At 51.4% G+C, this 18,278-nt stretch overlaps 1 protein-coding gene and 1 long non-coding RNA gene across 2 annotated transcripts; one reads left to right on the plus strand and one right to left on the minus strand.

Annotated features, from left to right (window-relative positions):
- Window positions 1-6,717: 6,717 nt before the first annotated feature.
- Window positions 6,718-8,544, minus strand: LOC120640639. Its single transcript, XR_005661928.1, has 2 exons — window positions 7,049-8,544; window positions 6,718-6,926 (listed from the first exon to the last, which is right to left on the minus strand). It is a non-coding gene; the product is annotated as an uncharacterized LOC120640639 (long non-coding RNA).
- Window positions 8,545-15,200: 6,656 nt separating this feature from the next.
- On the plus strand, window positions 15,201-16,364 carry LOC120640052 (BTB/POZ and MATH domain-containing protein 1-like). Its single transcript, XM_039915945.1, has 2 exons — window positions 15,201-15,511; window positions 15,573-16,364. Exons 1-2 carry the CDS (start codon window positions 15,201-15,203, stop codon window positions 16,318-16,320), a joined length of 1,059 nt encoding a protein of 352 aa, XP_039771879.1. The 3' UTR covers window positions 16,321-16,364.
- The last annotated feature ends 1,914 nt before the right edge of the window (window positions 16,365-18,278 follow it).

The raw sequence follows: 18,278 nt of genomic DNA on the forward strand, positions 1-18,278 counted from the left end.
CCTCCGGGGGGGCCGCTCGGGGACCGGTCCCCTTCCTCTAGCGGTGACGACGACGCTCGAGGCTTGGCCCCCTTCCTCGGCGGTGGCGGCGCGCAGGGCCCGGCCCCCTTCCTCCAGCGGCTAGCTGCGGCGCGCGGGGCCTGGCCCCCTTCCTCCGACGGCGGAAGAGAGCGGAGCCCGGCCTCCTTCCTCCGGCAGCGGCGGCGCTCGGGGCTTGGCCCCCTTCCTTGGCAGCGGCGGCGCGCGGGACCCGGCCCCCTTCCTCCAACGGCTAGCTGCAACGCGCGGGGCCTGGCCCCCTTCCTCCGGCGGCGGAGGCACGCGGAGCCCGGCCTCCTTTCTCCGGTGGCGGCGGCGCTCGGGGCCCGGCCACCTTCCTCCGGTGACGGCGGCATGCGGGCCCCGGCCCTCTTCCTCCGGTGGCGGCGGCGGCGCAAGGCGCACGGAGCTCCTCTCCCTGCCGTCTCTCCGGTGGTCCGGTAGCGCACGGAGCTCCTGCGCAGTGGCCATGGCGAGGGGGCACACCAGACACTGCAGGGGGCGCGCAGTCGGCCTGCACAGCAGCCGCGGCGACAAGTGTGGTGGCGGCGGTCAAGGGAAGGGGCTGGCGGCGGCGGTAGCGTGGTGGTGGCGGCAACGGCGGTAACGTGGTGGTGCCCCTAGAGCATCGTGCTTTTTTATTATTTTTTTTGAAAATCTTCACCGAGTGTCAGATATAGCACTCGGCAAAGTTTTCGCCGAGTGTGCGATAAAAAACACTCGGCAAAGATGTCTTTGCCGAGTCTTTGTTTGCCGAGTGCTACACTCGGCAAAGCCTTCGCCGGGTGTTTTTGGGGCTTTGCCGAGTGTACCTGGCACTCGGCAAAGCTGCTGATTCCGGTAGTGTCGTGCTGTCCTAGTGAAGGCCAAGTTGTCTGCTATTCCTGTGCATACATCAATGGCGGTTACACTCTCGCTCTGGGCGATCAAGTGTATAGATACACGCCGTAGAGTCTTCCTTTGGACAGGAACTGACAAGGTCGCGGGTGGCAAATGTTCTCTTGCTTGGCCAGGTGTTTGCAAACCAGCTGAATTAGGAGGGCTTGGCGTCATGGACCTACAATTATTTGGGTATGCGTTGCGGATGCGGTGGCTCTGGTTCAGGAAAACAGATGCTAGTAGGCCATGGGCAAATCTCCCTGATTCAACAGAGAAGGTCGTTGCCGACCTCTTTCATGCTTCCGTGTCGGTGGAAATTGGAAATGGGGAGCGCACTCTTTTTTGGTCGGATAGGTGGCTGCAGGGTAAATGTATCCAAGAGTTGGCCCCTTGCCTTTTTAATACAGTTGGACCACGAGTGTCAAAGAGAAGAACGGTTGCTCAAGCACTTACAAATGATAGCTGGGTGAGGGACATCGCTGGAGCTCTCACAGTCCAAGTTATATTGGATTTTCTTCTCATTTGGGAGGCAACCAGAGGAGTACAACTCCAGCCGGACACACAGGACAAGTTTCTATGGAAATGGACACCTGATAAGTGCTTTACCACAGCTTCAGCATATCGCGCTTTCTTTATCGGCCAAACTGAAATCGCTGGTGCAAGATGCCTCATGAAAGCAAGGGCACCGGGCAAATGTAAGTTTTTTGTCTGGCTGGCCCTCCATGATCGCTGTTGGACGGCGAAAAGAAGGAAAAGGCACAATCTACAAGACGATGACACATGTGCCCTCTGCTCTCAACAATCTGAATCTATAACACATTTGTTGCTAAACTGTCCCTTTGCAAAGGAATGCTGGTTCTTGGTCCTACGTCGCATGCACTGGCACACGCTCACTCCTGATGGCCGCAGCCTCGATCTCGCTGATTGGTGGACAACATCCCGCAAGAGGTTGGCCAAAGCGGAACGTAAGTGTTTTGACTCTTTAGTTATCCTCACCTCATGGATGATTTGGAATGAGCGCAATAGAAGGACCTTTGATCGACGTGCAAAGACAGTGAGCCAACTTGTACCTTCACTTGAGGAAGAGGCAGCTTTTTGGGTGCTAGCACTTTTTAGACATTTAGTTTGTTCACAGCTGCTTGTGGTCGGGTTACTGGTCGCTTAGAGTCGGCCGTGTAATACATACTTTAGAACCCATGAGTTTAAGACCCCTGCTCTTAAACTCGAGTTGTATTGGTTACCTATTCTTATTCCTCTTAATAAAAAAACATGCTCAGGCATGGTCGCGAAAAATGATGGCATGTGATTCAGCATTATCTGCGTATTGGAGTACCATGTGTCCAGCAGTTACCAAATTATCAATGCTACAACTAAACATGGTCATCATCAATCAAGCAACCTAACTACTTAATTTCTTAGCCCTCTTGACCTTCAGTAGTACCTGCTCTCTGTTATTGTATTGTATGTTCCAATCTATCGTATTAGTGTTGTATTGACCCTCTGTGTACAGTCAGTTACTTCCAAGTATTTGAGTATTAGATCTATAATGCCAGTGTTTCTTCTTGCGCCAATGCAATATTACATACAAATACCGGTGTTTCTTTGTTAATACTTTCTAGATGTAAACTATTATAGTCTTGTTATCTCCTGGAGGATTACTACACCAGTGAGAAACTTGATGCTAATGTACGCATGTGTTGAACAATTAATCTTCCTAGAACTCCAACATTACTTTAGCTTAAGGACATCCTATTTCACCATGTTGTAAACTATGCTATGGAACTACCACTTAGTTAAATATTTGACGCTAATGTCGCTCTTCTTTGCAACCGAATTTCATAATTGTGCTATTGCTTGTTAATGTGATGCCTTTGGTACAGTAGCTAAAAATTAGAAACAATTTGCATTATAAAAAATGATACAATGTTTACAGGTCCGAGCGCGATAGTGCGGTATGCACTAGTTTTATTTAGGAGATGATGAGCCGCAGCGTCGTGCGGAACTCGATGGGGCATATAGATGGACGGAGCCAGCCCATTAGACAAAAAAGAGCTCATCCGTCGGCCCAGTTCAGCACACAAAATGGTTCACATGGCCCAATACTCTTTTTCTTCGTACCGGCACCCTCTTTCTCTGCTCAGAACTTTGGAGTCGGAGCTCCCATGGCTACCGGCGACAAAACAGTCGAAGACCTGGGGTATGCGCCGACGGGGCAGCAAGACTCGAGGCGGAACATGGCCTGCGTGCGCCTACCCTTTCAACAAAAGGCTGGACGGCGAGGCGTGTGCCTGGGAGGTCTTCTTGCAGCTGCACCTTTCAACAAAAGGCTGGACGGCGAGGCGTGTGCCTGGGAGGTCTTCTTGCAGCTGCATGGCCAGAGCGCGGGACAGGGTACAGGTAGGGCTGGTAATGCGTGATGGTCCTAGTGGTATCTTCACAGCTCAACATGATTCTTAAAATTTTTAACTCAAAATTATATAAAATTAGAATCCGATCCTTTTAGAACCCGGCCCTTAAAGGCCCCGTTCAGTTGGCTGGCTGGGCTAGCTGATGGGAACGGAGGCCGTGACGATGCGTGCATGTGTCGAGTCTCGGGAAACGGCCACGCGCCACCACCTCGGGCTGCACCTCCTGGTCGACGCGTGCCCCGCGCGCGGGACGCGTGGCATGCCTCCAGGACCCGGCCTTTTTTTCTTTCCTCCTCCCATCCCAAACATCTCGTCTGGTCCGGGCAGCTGCTGCCGACACGCCTGATTTATCGTCACGGACTCCATTCCCGCCAGCCAGCCAGCCCAGCCATCCAGCTAGCCCAGCCCAGCCAACCGAACGGTGCCAAATTTTCTAGGCCAAAATCTAGAACTCTTTACCACCCCTAGATACAGGCGGGTGGGCGACGGAGCTACCGCACGGCACAATGGGTATAGTCGGACTCGGTCGCTAACTCGGAGATTGGTTGTCGAGGCATCTACAGACGAACGGCTTGCACGCAGTATTATTGACGGACGGCTTCCAGGAGGTATTGATTGGGTCCACTTGTCAATGACTAACGACGTATCAAAAGTTAATATACTGCAAAAACGGTCTGCTCTTTATAAATCTATACTATAAAAGTTGAAACAATTGAAATCTTTTTTCACTAAGATTAGGCTCACCTTACTCCTCATGGAGGTCCCACTTGTCAGGCCAAAAGGTTTGACGAAAGGGGGTGGATTCCCATTTTTTGATAGAAGAAAAATGTTTTCACCCAAAATGCTTGTTTTTTTTCACCAAAAGTTTTAACATACCCACATCTTCTACCCGCACGTACCTTCCAAAATAACATGCATGGTGCTAATGACGGGGCTTGATTTGTTTTGTTTCCTTATTATGCCCACGCACACGGAAGGAACAGGTTTGACGCACTATTTTTTTGGAACGAAAACGAGAGGGTCCCGTTCATCTGGCGTTTGACGCACGCGTTTGGAAGGAAAAAGCGTTCCGCCGTCGCCTCCGATCCTGCCTACCGCCGTCGCCTCCGATCCGTCCCGTTCCTCTTTCCTCTGTGATCTAGGCGGCCACGCCGCTGATCGCCGGACAGTACTAGCATCGCATCAAAGTTAATTATGCTCCATTGCCTTCTTCCCATGGTCCATGCACACGCGGCACCGGCACAGTGCAGCTCGCCGGAGTTGAAGACACTTGGCTGCACATTCATTTTCGTTCTGCTACTTTGCCTTGTGTCTTGTCTGCTTTACCTACATAGGCAAAGGTCGGAGGTGCATGCACTGCGGCTGCCTCGGCTACATTTGCACATTGTATGTTTTATTTACACATGCACTTTCTGCGGTTAACTTGTCATTGGATACACGAACCGACTGGTGCAAGCAGTGGCGACGAGTCTATATTAAATAAAAAAATTATTTATATAAAGTCTAATAAATAATAATTTTATGTTTTATAGTAAAGGTGTCCATGTAGAGAAAACATAATTTCAAAAGAAACTTTGTTAATAAGAAAATAGTAATTGACAATCTAGTATCACATGGATTAAAAATATTCGGTAATAAAAAACTTCGCCCTATGGGACAAGCATTAGGGTCAGATTGATGAGTTTCTTCAAGGATATTTCATCTAACACATGGAATGCACCATGCTACTGATTTTATTGCATCAAAATTTGACAGGAATAATCTCTCAAGCAATTAAAGCATTACAATGGCCGAGTATGTTGGGAACTCACATTCATGATTCACTATGTTTACAGCAGCGTGGCGGCGTGCACAGAAATCTGCTTCACGCCGCTACCCACATCCGAAGAGGCTTCCCGGTACAGATAGAAATAGAGATGGGCAAATAGCTAGCCAATAAGTATGCCTCTTCATATGCGTTTCTTCTTATACGCATGTTAGTTGCATGCTTGCATTGCATGAGCAAGCAAATTCAACATGCAAATAATGAGCAAACAAATGGTAAAATGCGGCTGCTTGATGCTAATCTATGTTTAAAATAAATTTATTATTTGGTTCTCTAAACTATATATGAGACGTGTCATACAAATTAAGGACAATACCTTCAGATTATTCTGAAATGCACAAATAATCCTATTGATTAAGTATACCTGAGCTTAATTCCTTCGACTATTTTTTATTTCTATCTTTAAACTTAATTATGTGGTTACTGCTATCAGCATGTTTGGGCAACCTCAAGTGCTCTCAAAACAGTCATCAGTCAAACATCCTCCACTAGAATTGCTCACTAGATTAATTATAATTTTGAATCAGATGGACATCATTATATTATAGTACCAATAATCTTTATTCTTAGGATTTAGTATGGTATCATTTCAGGTTCAAATAGTTCAGTATTATAATTCAGGTTCAGTAACAAGGTAAGGAACTAAGGATTCTAATTTGGCAACTGATTCTTTTTTTGTCATGTACATTAACCACCACATAAGTGATTCTTTTTTTATCGTGAATATTTTGATCAGTTGAAGCAATAGATGGTCGTCAACCATTCGGAGGTATCACAAATACCTTGAATAGCCATAAGAGACAATCACAGGATCATCCTGATAATCAAGCTGTGGAAAATGGTAATTTTGTTCGTGTGATCTTGTTATAACCGTTTCATTTTAGTTTTGCACACAATTCATAAACCACAACATTTTGTTGAGTGTGAATAAGTTTTGGATCCAACTTTGCTTTTGTCATATCAATTTTGAGTCTTATATCATTTTTAAATATAATATAATTATTTTTAAAAATATGAGAATTTAAATATATTGTTTTTTAAATACGTGCCTGTGGCACGTGCATGTCCACTAGTAGAAGAATAAAGAAAAACTAAAGACAGCCATAGATGCATACTGTACAGGACGTCTACTCACGCCACACGAAAAAGAGGGAGACAAAATTTTACGCTCAACACTAACTTTGCTTGCTAAACTAGCCAGGTGCTTTCACGCTAGTTGAAGCTAAGAGCTGGAGCTATGACAAACGGAGAAAACAACTTCAAGTCTTTCTGTTTTTACACGTACGAGGAATGAGGAAAACTTTAGCAAAAGAAGGAAAGAGGAAGGAAAGAGACATTTTGTTCCTTCTGTTACCAGATCAATTGCAATGGGAGACATGCTTTCTTTTTTCTAGCTACTAGTGGTTATGCACGTGCCCAGGCACGTGTTTGAAACTAATTCTATATCAACTCTACTGAGGTACATAATATACTCTATGGTGTAAGAGTTCCACCAAGTGAACAGATCAAGAATATATATGTCAGCACCTAATGGACAGATCAACAAAATAAAATTAACAATAATAATAGTTTAACAAAAATATTATATCAGAGCCACCGAGCCACCGTATAAACTTGTCTTAATTCATTATTAATTATTGATTGGTACAGGAATTTAAAATATGGTCTAATTGATGCAACACAAGAATTTAAAACATGGTCTAAAAATGTAGCAAGATCTATCCATATTTCTCACTCAGCCTCTGGGTACACCAAAATCTTCTCTGTTAGCCCACCTGCACATTTATCAATATTCACAAATAAGATATTAATATTATCGGAAATAAATATTTATAGCTGCACGATACTTATTATGGCATAAAAGATATTTAATCAGTGAATATGGAGGGGTAAATACTTGTACACAATGGTAGCACAATTGATGCTTGAAATTTTGCCAAGCATCAGAGCCAGACATCACAGGGATAATTAGCTTCTCACCATAAGGCTGCTTTTCACACCTGAAACATCTTTTATTCATATTACTGCAACTTTATAATGTAAGTTCTATGAGCCATAAAAAACACATGGGAAGGGATAGTCAAACATGTGTGCTTCTGTTCAGTTTCGTTCACCTCTAGGCCATCTCCTAAAAATAGATATACAGATCCATGTATTTGGAATAATTAGAGCAACATAACAGTTAGTGCTGTAGGTAGATAACACCATACTCCTAAAAATACTTTTCATTTTACTGACATTGCTGATAGAAACACATTGGTCATAGACAGGTGCATATATCCTGTGCGACAATGACATTCAGAAGAACCAAACCAGACATGTAATCACTTTCAAAGTTCGGCCATATTGAACACAGAAGGACAAGGATTAAGCTTTCTAGTAATTCTTCTAACGGAGAAGCATGCAGCGTGTTCATCTAGACAAATATACTACAAATCGAAACAAACCCTTTTATTCATTAGAGTTTTGTCTCAATTAACATAGAAGGGTTCTCCCTCCGTTTCTACAAAGAATGCAATGTAAGATTAAATTAAACTGATAGCACCAGCAGCTAATACATATTAGAAAGTTATAGTTGCACCCACCAAATATGATTTTTGACAGTCCTAGCACCAGATTTTGGGTTTGTAAGCTATGAACATGCTCATGGTGTTTTTTTTTTGGAAAGGTATATGCTGTTACGTAGCTGCTCCTAGTGCTTTCTTTAGGACTGATCATATATCACGAACTTGAAATATGCATCTATTAATATATCTATGTTCTCTGAAACAATATTGAGAACAAGGCAATGCTGGAATAAATAAAGAGAGGAACGACCTCTGCATTGCTGGTCAACAAAACATTATCTTGGTCCATGAAACAGCAAGCCTGAAATTAATATTTGGTAAATTCAGATATGGTGTGCATGTCCTGCTCTCAATACTACTCTACTTATTCTTTTAAAAAAATAATAAGGGCTTACTTCTTTTCCTCTAACTGCACTTTTATCCTTTGTAGAAGACAAAACAAGGCATGTTCCACAAATATATAGAATGAAAATAATTTACAAACTGAAAAATGCCTGTTACTAAAAAAGATATCTTCCACACATAGAATGTAAATAATTTTGTGTAATCTTTTCTTTTCTCGTGTACTCTTCTTTTCTAGCTGACTTCATCCAGGATTTTCTATACTAAAGGCTCCTCACCCATGCTTCTACTCAACTGAGTCCTTGCATTTTCCACCATTAGTGAAGGTGCACCTATTCCATCAGCACAAATTTCACCACCAAAAAAACGCCTGCAGCCTGCAAGGTCCTGCACTATAGTGCGCTATGCCTGATGAGCAACTCCTTAGCTATCAGCAAGCATGGAGACCATCTCTTTTACAGAGGAAATAATTAGAATAGATTATTGTCGGTACCTCAGGACTAGGGCACCCCCTCTTGCTGTGTCAAGACTCGCGTAGTTATCCGTAACTACGCCCTAAGGAGCTGAGCAGCCGGACCCCTGGGGTCCGGCTCCATCTCACCGGACCAACGGTTCCGGACCCGCTTCCCGCTCGGAGACGGGTCCGGTGTCACCACGTGTCCCAGATGTGTTGCTGTGTCTAGGCGAGAGCCTCGTAGTTATCCTTGACTACGCGCTGACGACCTGAGCAGCCGGACCCCCGCGGTCCGAAGTCCTTCTCACCCGGTCAGCGGCCCCAGACCCATTCCTTACTAGGGAAGGGTCCGGTGACGCCGGATGTCCCGGAGAAGGGAGCGCTCAGCCAAAACGGCCGGGGGCTCCGGACCTCCCACGGGGTCCCGGACCCTCAGCGGGGAGTGAGCAGACACCCCGCCTGGGAGGGGGTCCGGAGCCGCCACGTGTCCGCAGGGGCAGGCACGCGCGCGGCCGCGAAGCTTCCTCGGAAAGACTCACCCACCTACCGCATTCAATACGGGAGACGTAAGTGCGCTCTGCCACAGCAGAGCCCGAAGCGACTTTTGCCAGGCTGCACTGTTGATCGCGCGTTACCAAGGCACACAGTACAGCCGTTGGCGCTGCCCACGCCACACATGTCAGTCTGCTACGCCAGTTGGACACGACGGCTCGCCTTCGCCCATCATGACGCCTACGCGATAGACCCAACAGTCTACGCCGCAACCTACACTACCTCAACGGGCGCCTCGCCGATGGGACAGGTGAATCCACTCCTCGGTCAGAGAGTCCACAGGGCGATGAAACGTATCCGGGGAGAGATTCTCAACCATTGTAGCACCATTAATGCCTTCTGCGCAGTATACTATACATCCGCGTTGGACCCACCTGTCGGGGTCTCAACGCCTGTGTACGCGTCCCCTTGGGCTATAAAAGGGGGACACCCGTTAGTCTTAGCGAGGGGCGAAGAGGTCCCGGCAGAGGCCAGTACCCAGCCTGGGCAGACGATAGATTCATATGCAGAGCAATATAACTCACAGTGGATGTAGGGTATTACGCTCCGGTGGCCCGAATCGCTATAAATCCTCGAGTGTTCTTGTGTTCTTGCTCCCGAGGTAGACCTGCCGAATCGCTTTGCGCTTCCCCGAGTACTCACCCTCTGGGATTAGGAGGGTGCACTACACCACCCGGCTGTGGGTCTCCACAAACCACGACATTTGGCGCCGTCCGTGGGGAGCGCGCAGGCATAGGCCAGATCTCCGCTCACCTCTAGGCTTCTGAGGTTGAGCTCATCCTCTGCAACAACGACGAGAAGATGAAGAAAGGCATGGCGTCACCTACGCTGCATGCCCCGGCACCGAGGAGGCAGTGCCCTCGGTGCGGCGGCGCGTGGCGGCGACGCCTACTGTGCGTCGCCACTACGACACCTCAGAGCCGGCGCCGTGGCGCGCAGCAGCGACGCCTGCTGTGCGTCACCCTACGACACCCCAGCGTCGGCTCAAGGTTTTCTCTCAAGCAACCACCGGGGTTTCCCTGCAGCGGCACGGTGTCGGCTCAAGGTTTCCACTCAAGATGGAGCCGGGAGCCGACGGCTGTGACTCGGGAAAGATGACGGTCGCCTTCTCCCTCGCCTGGCACAAGCCTCTCTCGGTGCTGCTGCAGACAGCCCTCTACCTCTGCCACGAGGTGTGCAGGCCCTGTGTCAGCGCCGGGGGGAAGCCGGCGAACGACCGCCCTTCTCCATGCTCCGTGCTCGTCCAAACGAGCACTCGCCCTTCCGCTGCGCCAGGGTGTCAAGCCGGCTCTAGCTCACTGTGAGTAGCCACCGGGCTGGCTTCCGACAGCAGCCGCCGGTGACTGGGCCACTCCCATTCAAAGCCAAAGAATTTGTTCTCATGCTATCTGAGCATGGGACAGTTCTTGTGCTGGGAAGAGCCCTGCAAGCTCCCGAGGTGGTGCTGGATGATGCTGTACAGGCACGTCCAAGTCGCCTTTGCCTCCGACGAATAAGAGGAATCCCCAAGGTGGTGATTCCACTCCGGCCTAGATCGTACATGCCTTACGGGACGGCGGCTATAGGTTGCCCCTAGATAAGATTAAGAGTGCTCCTCCTTTGTAATGACGTGGTGCCTACGTGCGGTCCAGAGAGGTAAAGGTCCGCCCTTGTAAACCCGACCTCTGGCTTCGTCGCGCAAACAGGCGACACCAGCGTGTGGTCCAGAGCGGTAGAGGTCCGCCCTCGTAATCCTGACATCTGATGTACACCACGCTAGCCATATGAATCAAGTAACAAAGGAGATTTGCTTTCTCAGTCTTATCTTTACATTAGCTTAATTGCACTCATCCGTTTCAGCTTGACCGTTTCCTTCTCCCGTGCAGAGTTTTTCCTTTGTTGCTAACGATCCACATTGAGTTGCTGGCTTGTGGTCAGGTTGGGATACCCCTTCTAGTTGGAAGGCGGCCCGAACTCTTAGGGAACTGCTCCGGGGAAGTGGTGCTTGTATCCTGGGGTGGAGAAGTCCTGCGTAGCCGCTTAGCCTGGTAATGTACCCTAAGCCTACGCACTTCACTGCCCTATTACGAGTCCCCTAGTATCCGAGGCTGCCGTGCCTAGAGGTCCGGACTCCTTTCTAGTATAAGGCGTGGTTTCCTATGCCCTACCACAAGGTCTGGTGACGTATCTCGTTGGATCAATGGCGACAGTTCAAGTCCTCTCCAGTGGCCCGCTCCGGCGGAGACCGATCACCACGGTCGCTCAAGTCCACTCCGGTGGCCCGCTCCGGCGGAGACCGCTCGCCACGGTCGCCCAAGTCCACTCCGGTGGCCCGCTCCGGCGGAGACCGCTCGCCACGGTCGCCCAAGTCCACTCCGGTGGCCCGCTCCGGCGGAGACCGCTCGCCACGGTCGCCTAAGTCCACTCCGGTGGCCCGCTCCGGCGGAGACCGCTCCCCACTGTCGCCCAAGTCCACTCCGGTGGCCCGTTCCGGCGGAGACCGCTCGCCATGGTCGCCCAAGTCCACTCCGGTGGCCCGCTCCGGCGGAGACCGCTCGCCACGGTCGCCCAAGTCTACTCCGGTGGCCCGCTCCGGCGGAGACCGCTCGCCACGGTCGGCCAAGTCCACTCCGGTGGCCCGCTCCGGCGGAGACCGCTCGCTACGGTCGCCAGGAGCGGGGTCCGGGGAAGCGGTGCTCGCTCCCTGGGCGATCCGAGGTCCGTGTAGCCGCTTAACTTGGTTCCGTACCCTAAGCCTACACCTTCACCGCCCTGTGGAGAGTACTCTAGTACCTGAACCTGGCAACAGTTGCTCTGGCCTCCAGTGGGTCCGGAGCACCCGCTCCCGACATGAGCACACCAACGCAATCAGGTTGCATCGGAACATGTCACGATAATGGCCCCACCTGCGGGTTCGTACCTCCCCCGAGGTGGGCCCGGGGGCCACTGTCGGTACCTCAGGACTAGGGTACCCCCTCTTGCTGTGTCAAGACTCGCGTAGTTATCCGTAACTACGCCCTAAGGAGCTGAGCAGCTGGACCCCTGGGGTCCGGCTCCATCTCACCGGACCAACGGTCCCGGACCCGCTTCCCGCTCGGAGACGGGTCCGGTGTCACCACGTGTCCCAGAGGTGTTGCTATGTCTAGACGAGAGCCTCGAAGTTATCCTTGACTACGCGCTGACGGCCTGAGCAGCCGGACCCCCGCGGTCCGAAGCCCTTCTCACCCGATCAGCGGCCCCAGACCCATTCCTTGCTAGGGAAGGGTCCGGTGACGCCGCGTGTCCCGGAGAAGGGAGCGCTCAGCCAAAACGCCCGGGGGCCCCGGACCTCCCACGGGGTCCCGGACTCCCATATACTATCCGGACCCCTCAGCGGGGAGTGAGCAGACACCCCGCCTGGGAGGGGGGTCCGGAGCCGCCACGTGTCCGCAGGCGTAGGCACGCGCGCGGCCGCGAAGCTTCCTTGAAAAGACTCGCCCACCTACCGCATTCAATACGGGAGACGTAAGTGCGCTCTGCCACAGCAGAGCCCGAAGCGACTTTTGCCAGGCTGCACTGTTGATCGTGAGTTACCAAGGCACACAGTACAGCCACTGGCGCCGCCCACGCCACGCATGTCAGTCTGCTACGCCAGTTGGACACGACGGCTCGTCTTCGCCCATCATGACGCCTACGCGATAGACCCAACAGTCTACGCCGCAACCTACACTATCTCAACGAGCGCCTCGCCGACGGGACAGGTGAATCCACTCCTCGGTCAGAGAGTCCACAGGGCGATGAAACGTATCCGGGGAGAGATTCTCAACCACTGTAGCACCTTTAATGCCTTCTGCGCAGTATACTATACATCCGCGTTGGACCCACCTGTCGGGGTCTCAACGCCTGTGTACGCGTCCCCTTGGGCTATAAAAGGGAGACGTCCGTTAGACTTAGCGAGGGCCGAAGAGGTCCCGGCATAGGCCCGTACCTAGCCTGGGCAGAGGATAGATTCATATGCAGAGCAATACAACAGTACCTAACCACTCTAAATCCTCGAGTGTTCTTGTATTCTTGCTCCCTAGGTAGACCTGCCGAATCACTTTGCGCTTCCCCGAGTACTCAACCTCTAGGATTAGGCGGGTGCACTACACCACCCGGCTATGGGTCTTCACAAACCACGACATTTGGCGCCGTCCGTGGGGAGCGCACAGGCGTAGGCCAGATCTCCGCTCACCTCTAGGCTTCTGAGGTTGAGCTCATCCTCTGCAACGACGACGAGAAGATGAAGAAAGGCATGGCGTCACCTACGCTGCATGCCCCAGCACCGAGGCGGCAGTGCCCTCGGTGCGGCGGCGCACGGCAGCGACGCCTACTGTGCGTCGCCACTACAACACCTCAGAGCCGGCGCCGTGGCGCGCAGCAGCGACGCCTGCTATGCGTTACCCTACGCCCTACGACACCCCAGCGTCGGCTCAAGGTTTTCTCTCAAGCAACCACCGGGGTTTCCCTGCGGCGGCACGGTGTCGGCTCAAGGTTTCCTCTCAAGATGGAGCCTGGAGCCGACGGCTGTGACTCGGGAAAGATGACGGTCGTCTTCTCCCTCGCCTGGCTCAAGCCTCTCTCGGTGCTGCTGCAGACAGCCCTTTACCTCCGGCATGAGGTGTGGGGGCCCTGTGTCAGCGCCGGGGGGAAGCCGGCGAACGACCGCCCTTCTCCACACTCTGTGCTCGTCCAAACGAGCACCCGTCCGTCCGCTACGCCAGGGTGTCAAGCCGGCTCCAGCCCACTGTGAGCAGCCACCGGGCTGGCTTCCGACAGCAGCCGGCGGCGGCTGGGCCACTCCCATTCAAAGCCAAAGAATTTGTTGCCATGCTATCTGAGCATGGGACAGTTCTTGTGCTGAGAAGAGCCCTGCAAGCTCCCGAGGTGATGCTGGATGATGTTGTACAGGCACGTCCAGATCGCTTTTGCCTCCAACGAATAAGAGGAATCCCCAAGGTCGCTCCGACGACTAATCGCTCCGCTCCCCATGTCCCGCCCGCCGCGCCGCGCTCCGCCGGTACCCCCACTCGCCGCGCCCCTGTGAGCAGGTACCCCTGCCCCCCGAGCACCAGCCTTCGCCCCCGCCCGCGGCCGGGCGCAGCCGCCGGTGGCCCGTGGCCGACTGCACCCGGCAGTGCCTCCTCCCTGCCTGAGCGCTCAGCTCTGCATCGCCATTGTTGGTTAATTAGTTTGCCTGTCTGTTTGTTTGGTTTCACCGAGTGCAGTTCGTCTTCTCCACAACCACGTACCACCAGCAGCTTCAATTTCTAGGGCACGTGGATCATCCATGAGAGAAGAAGATGTGCTGCCTTCTTGGGCTCGAACACCTGCCATAGAGGCTACTGGTTGATCCATGGAAGCAGCGGTGATTGGTATGGCTCCTACATTATTCCCTTGAGATTAGCGAAATCTCCTAGATTATTCCATCGATTGGTCTGGCTGAAATAAAATCATGATTAGCGAACACCTGCCATGGTGTCGAACTGCCAGCGCGGAGGAATTGGATCGGCGGCGGCACGAGGTCCGCTCTGTCTTGGGGAGGAAGAAGCACAAGTGATCAAGGAGTTGACGGCGGGTGGCGGATGTTGTGAGGGCGGGAGCAATCCGAGCACCGAGCAGCAATCAATTTGTTTGGGAGTGAAGGATGACGACACCTGCCGTTGCGCCCGTTCTCCACCGCGTCACGCACACACACCACGTGAAAGAACGTGATAGGTGCCAGGAATCCGTTTGTGAACAGTAGTAAAAAGGCCTCCGCAGGCTTCAAAATCCTTCAGGCCACCCGCAACAGTCCTAGCCAGTGCTAGCGACGTCGCCGGCTCAAACGAGGTCGGCACAGTGCCGGCGGGGGCATGGGCGAGCGTGCTTGAGAGTATTTATGGAAACGAGGTCTCCACGTGCTTTACAAACGGAAAACAAAGTTGCGCGTGCGTGCTCAGTCATGTAGGGAAAGGATTTCGCTTGTCCTCCAATACAACAAGAAACAGCTTCATGAACGGAAGGTTCCCTGGCACAAGTTGTGTTTTTAATTGTCTCGTCCTCCCCATCCTCTATTCTCGTGTCCTTATATTACCCAACAAAATCAAAGTCATAAGATACATCCGGCCGTTCCTTCGATCCCGGCCCCGCCCACCATGGCGTCCGATTCCGGCGACCCGACGAACTGCGGCGCCACCACCATCCTCGCGGCGAGCTCCTACCACGTGATCAGGATCGACGGCTACTCGAGAAGCTTGAACACCCAGGGCAACCGGCCCTCCTTCAACTCGGACCCGTTCCGTGCGGGAGGCCGTACCTGGCACGTCATCTACAAGCCCATGGGAAGCCCGTGCTGCCCGGAAAACACCGAGCACATCTCCCTCTTCCTTGCTCTCGATGACGACCTCGCCGATGGTGAGGTGGTGGTGGCCAGGGGCACATTCAGCCTTCTCGACCGGGACAGGAAGCCGGTGCACACAGCACACCTACACCGCGACCACCATAACAAACAATTTCACGGTATCCAGGGTCACGGGAGCAGAGAGGTTCGTCAGGAGGCAGGACCTGGAGCGATCCGAGCACCTCAAGGGCGACTGCTTCGCCGTCAGGGTACACGTCTGTATCTTCAAGGGAGCGCCACCCGTCGCCGTGCCGCCGCCGGACATCCACCGGCATCTCGGTGGCCTCCTGTCCGGCGAGGAGGGCACCGACGTCGAGTTCCGAGTCCGCGGGGAGACGTTCGCCGCGCACCGGTTCGTGCTTGGGGCCCGGTCGCCGGTCTTCAGGGCGGAGCTCTTGGGCCCAATGAAGGAGGGCACCGCCACGGACGCCGTGCAGGTGGAAGACATGGAGCCGCAAGTGTTCCACGGTTTGCTCACTTTCGTGTACACGGATGCATGGCCAGAGACTGAGGAAGAAGACGAGTGCGTCATGGCTCAGCATCTGCTCGCCGCCGCGGACAGGTACGACCTGCCGAGGCTGAAGCTGATGTGCCAAGACAAGCTGCGCCAGCGCATGGACGCAAGCTCCGTGGCGTCCATCTTGGCGCTCGCGGAGCAGCACCGGTGTCCTCGCCTCAAGGAGGCATGCTTCAAGTTCCTCGCCTTCTCCTCGGTAGCTTTCCTCGAGGCCATTGCGTCAGAAGAGTTCGAGTACTTGGCCCGGAGCTGCCCATCTGTTACCAGGGAGCTAATTTCCGGCCTTCTTGCTCGTGATCTCGAAAAGACAACATTAGGAGAACTTTGCTCCCGGATACCTTTATTTCGCGGCTTATGACGAGGGGAAAAAGAATGTACACGATCGATATGACGCATATATGTTTATATTGTACACCATGGATATGACACATATATGTATATTTTCTTGCGATTATATAGTACAATTTAGACACTCACAACGGACGCACGCTCACCTCCTATAAATGCATGGACGCAAACCTACCCTTACGAGCATCTTCGAAGACTAAGCTATCAATTTAATCAAATTTTTAAAATTAACAAAATCACCTCAGACGTCTCGCTGTCGACGAGAATGTTGTGCTATCACACACTGAAAGCACAACGCCGAACTCAAGATCTGAGGTGCTAGTAAGTCTCTTGTGTCTTCTTTTATGTGGATCATGATTGCACTTTGATATGTACTACTTCATGCATGCCGTGTTGGTTTGCCCTCGCTCTAGCCCGGCTGAAAAGAAGCAAGTAAAAGATAAGGTAAGCGTCCGTGTATATAAAAGTAAGCAAAGCTATCGTGCCTCCACGTCTTGTATCTGCATCTGCATGACAGTGGTGTTGGTGGTGCCCTCCTCCGTTTGGTGGAAGAGCTTCTCCCGTTCTCCGTGTCTATTTGACACCAACGTAAGACTCCTCTCTCTCTCTCTCTCTCTCTCTCTCTCTCTCTCTATATATATATATATATATATATATATATATATATATATATATCACATGTCAGCCCCACCTTACCTTATCTTCCTCCTCCTCATCCCTCTCTCCATACATAGCCCTGTCACTTTCCACTTGCACGCGCCATCCTCTGATCGATCTGCTCACCCTTCACAACCCTCCCTGATTCAGATCTGAAGAGACCACAACACTGACCTGACCTCATCATCATCTTCATCTCCGACGACCGGCCCACCCTCGTCATCGTCTTCATCTCTTGAATGCACCCCCGCTCCGCCTTCCTGCCTCATCTTCGGTAGCTTCTCGTGTAAGGAAGAGGATATCACATGAAAATGTAGCACAGGGACAGATTTTGAGGTATAAAATGGCCCAAGCACTACCGGATTTCGATAACCAGGCACACGGCGAAGCCCCCCGGGCACACGGTGAAGATTTCGCCGAGGGTCGCGCACGGCGAAGTGCCGACGGCAACTACAGGCACGGCAAAGGCCGAGTTTGCCGTGTGCCAAATTTCGGGCACACGGCAAACAACTTTGTCGTGTGTTTGTCGAGGTACACGGCGCAAAAAAGCAAGAAGACGGCGGGACCGGAACCTGACGGCGTCGGGATGATTTCGCCGTGCGCCACAATTTCAGGCACACGGCGAAGATAATTAGTTCGCCGTGTGCTAGGGCCCGCGGCACACGGCAAAGGATGGTCAGTTCGCCGTGTGCCGCCTCCTGGCACACGGCAAAGTAACTAGAAACAACCTGTTTTTTTTTCCGCGTTTAAAGTACCCACTCAAACCATATATCATAGATCATATATCATAACAAACACATGCAATATATATATATATATATATATATATATATATATATATATATATATATATATATATATATATATATATCATGACAAACCACAAATTCACAAGTCAATGCATAAATTAAGTTCACAAGTTTACAAATCCACAAATCCTTATTGAAAATCCTCCTAGCATCATCAAGTTTACATCCATAGAGGCACAAATTAACAAGTTCATGGCTGAGGTGGGTCGTCGAACGGCGGTGGGGCGTTGAGCTGAGGTGGCAACATGTTTTGTACGCCCGGCGACAATTCTAGCGTATTCGATGCCGCCGATAGATTCTGCAAAAAAATGTAAGACAATAAATTGCAGGTGAGACAAAAACCAAGTTCTTAAGTTATAATTCATGAAAGGAGCTTAAAGATCCAACCGCTGTAGAGAGGTCAAAGCAGGTAAAGGATCAGATGTAAAAAGAGCAACTCAATCTTGCAAGGAAAAACTTTATCCAAGAATATAACTTTAGCCTAGCTTCTTTTAGCTTGGTG

Source organism: Panicum virgatum, chromosome 7K, assembly GCF_016808335.1.
Source record: "Panicum virgatum strain AP13 chromosome 7K, P.virgatum_v5, whole genome shotgun sequence".
Lineage (NCBI taxonomy): Eukaryota > Viridiplantae > Streptophyta > Magnoliopsida > Poales > Poaceae > Panicum > Panicum virgatum.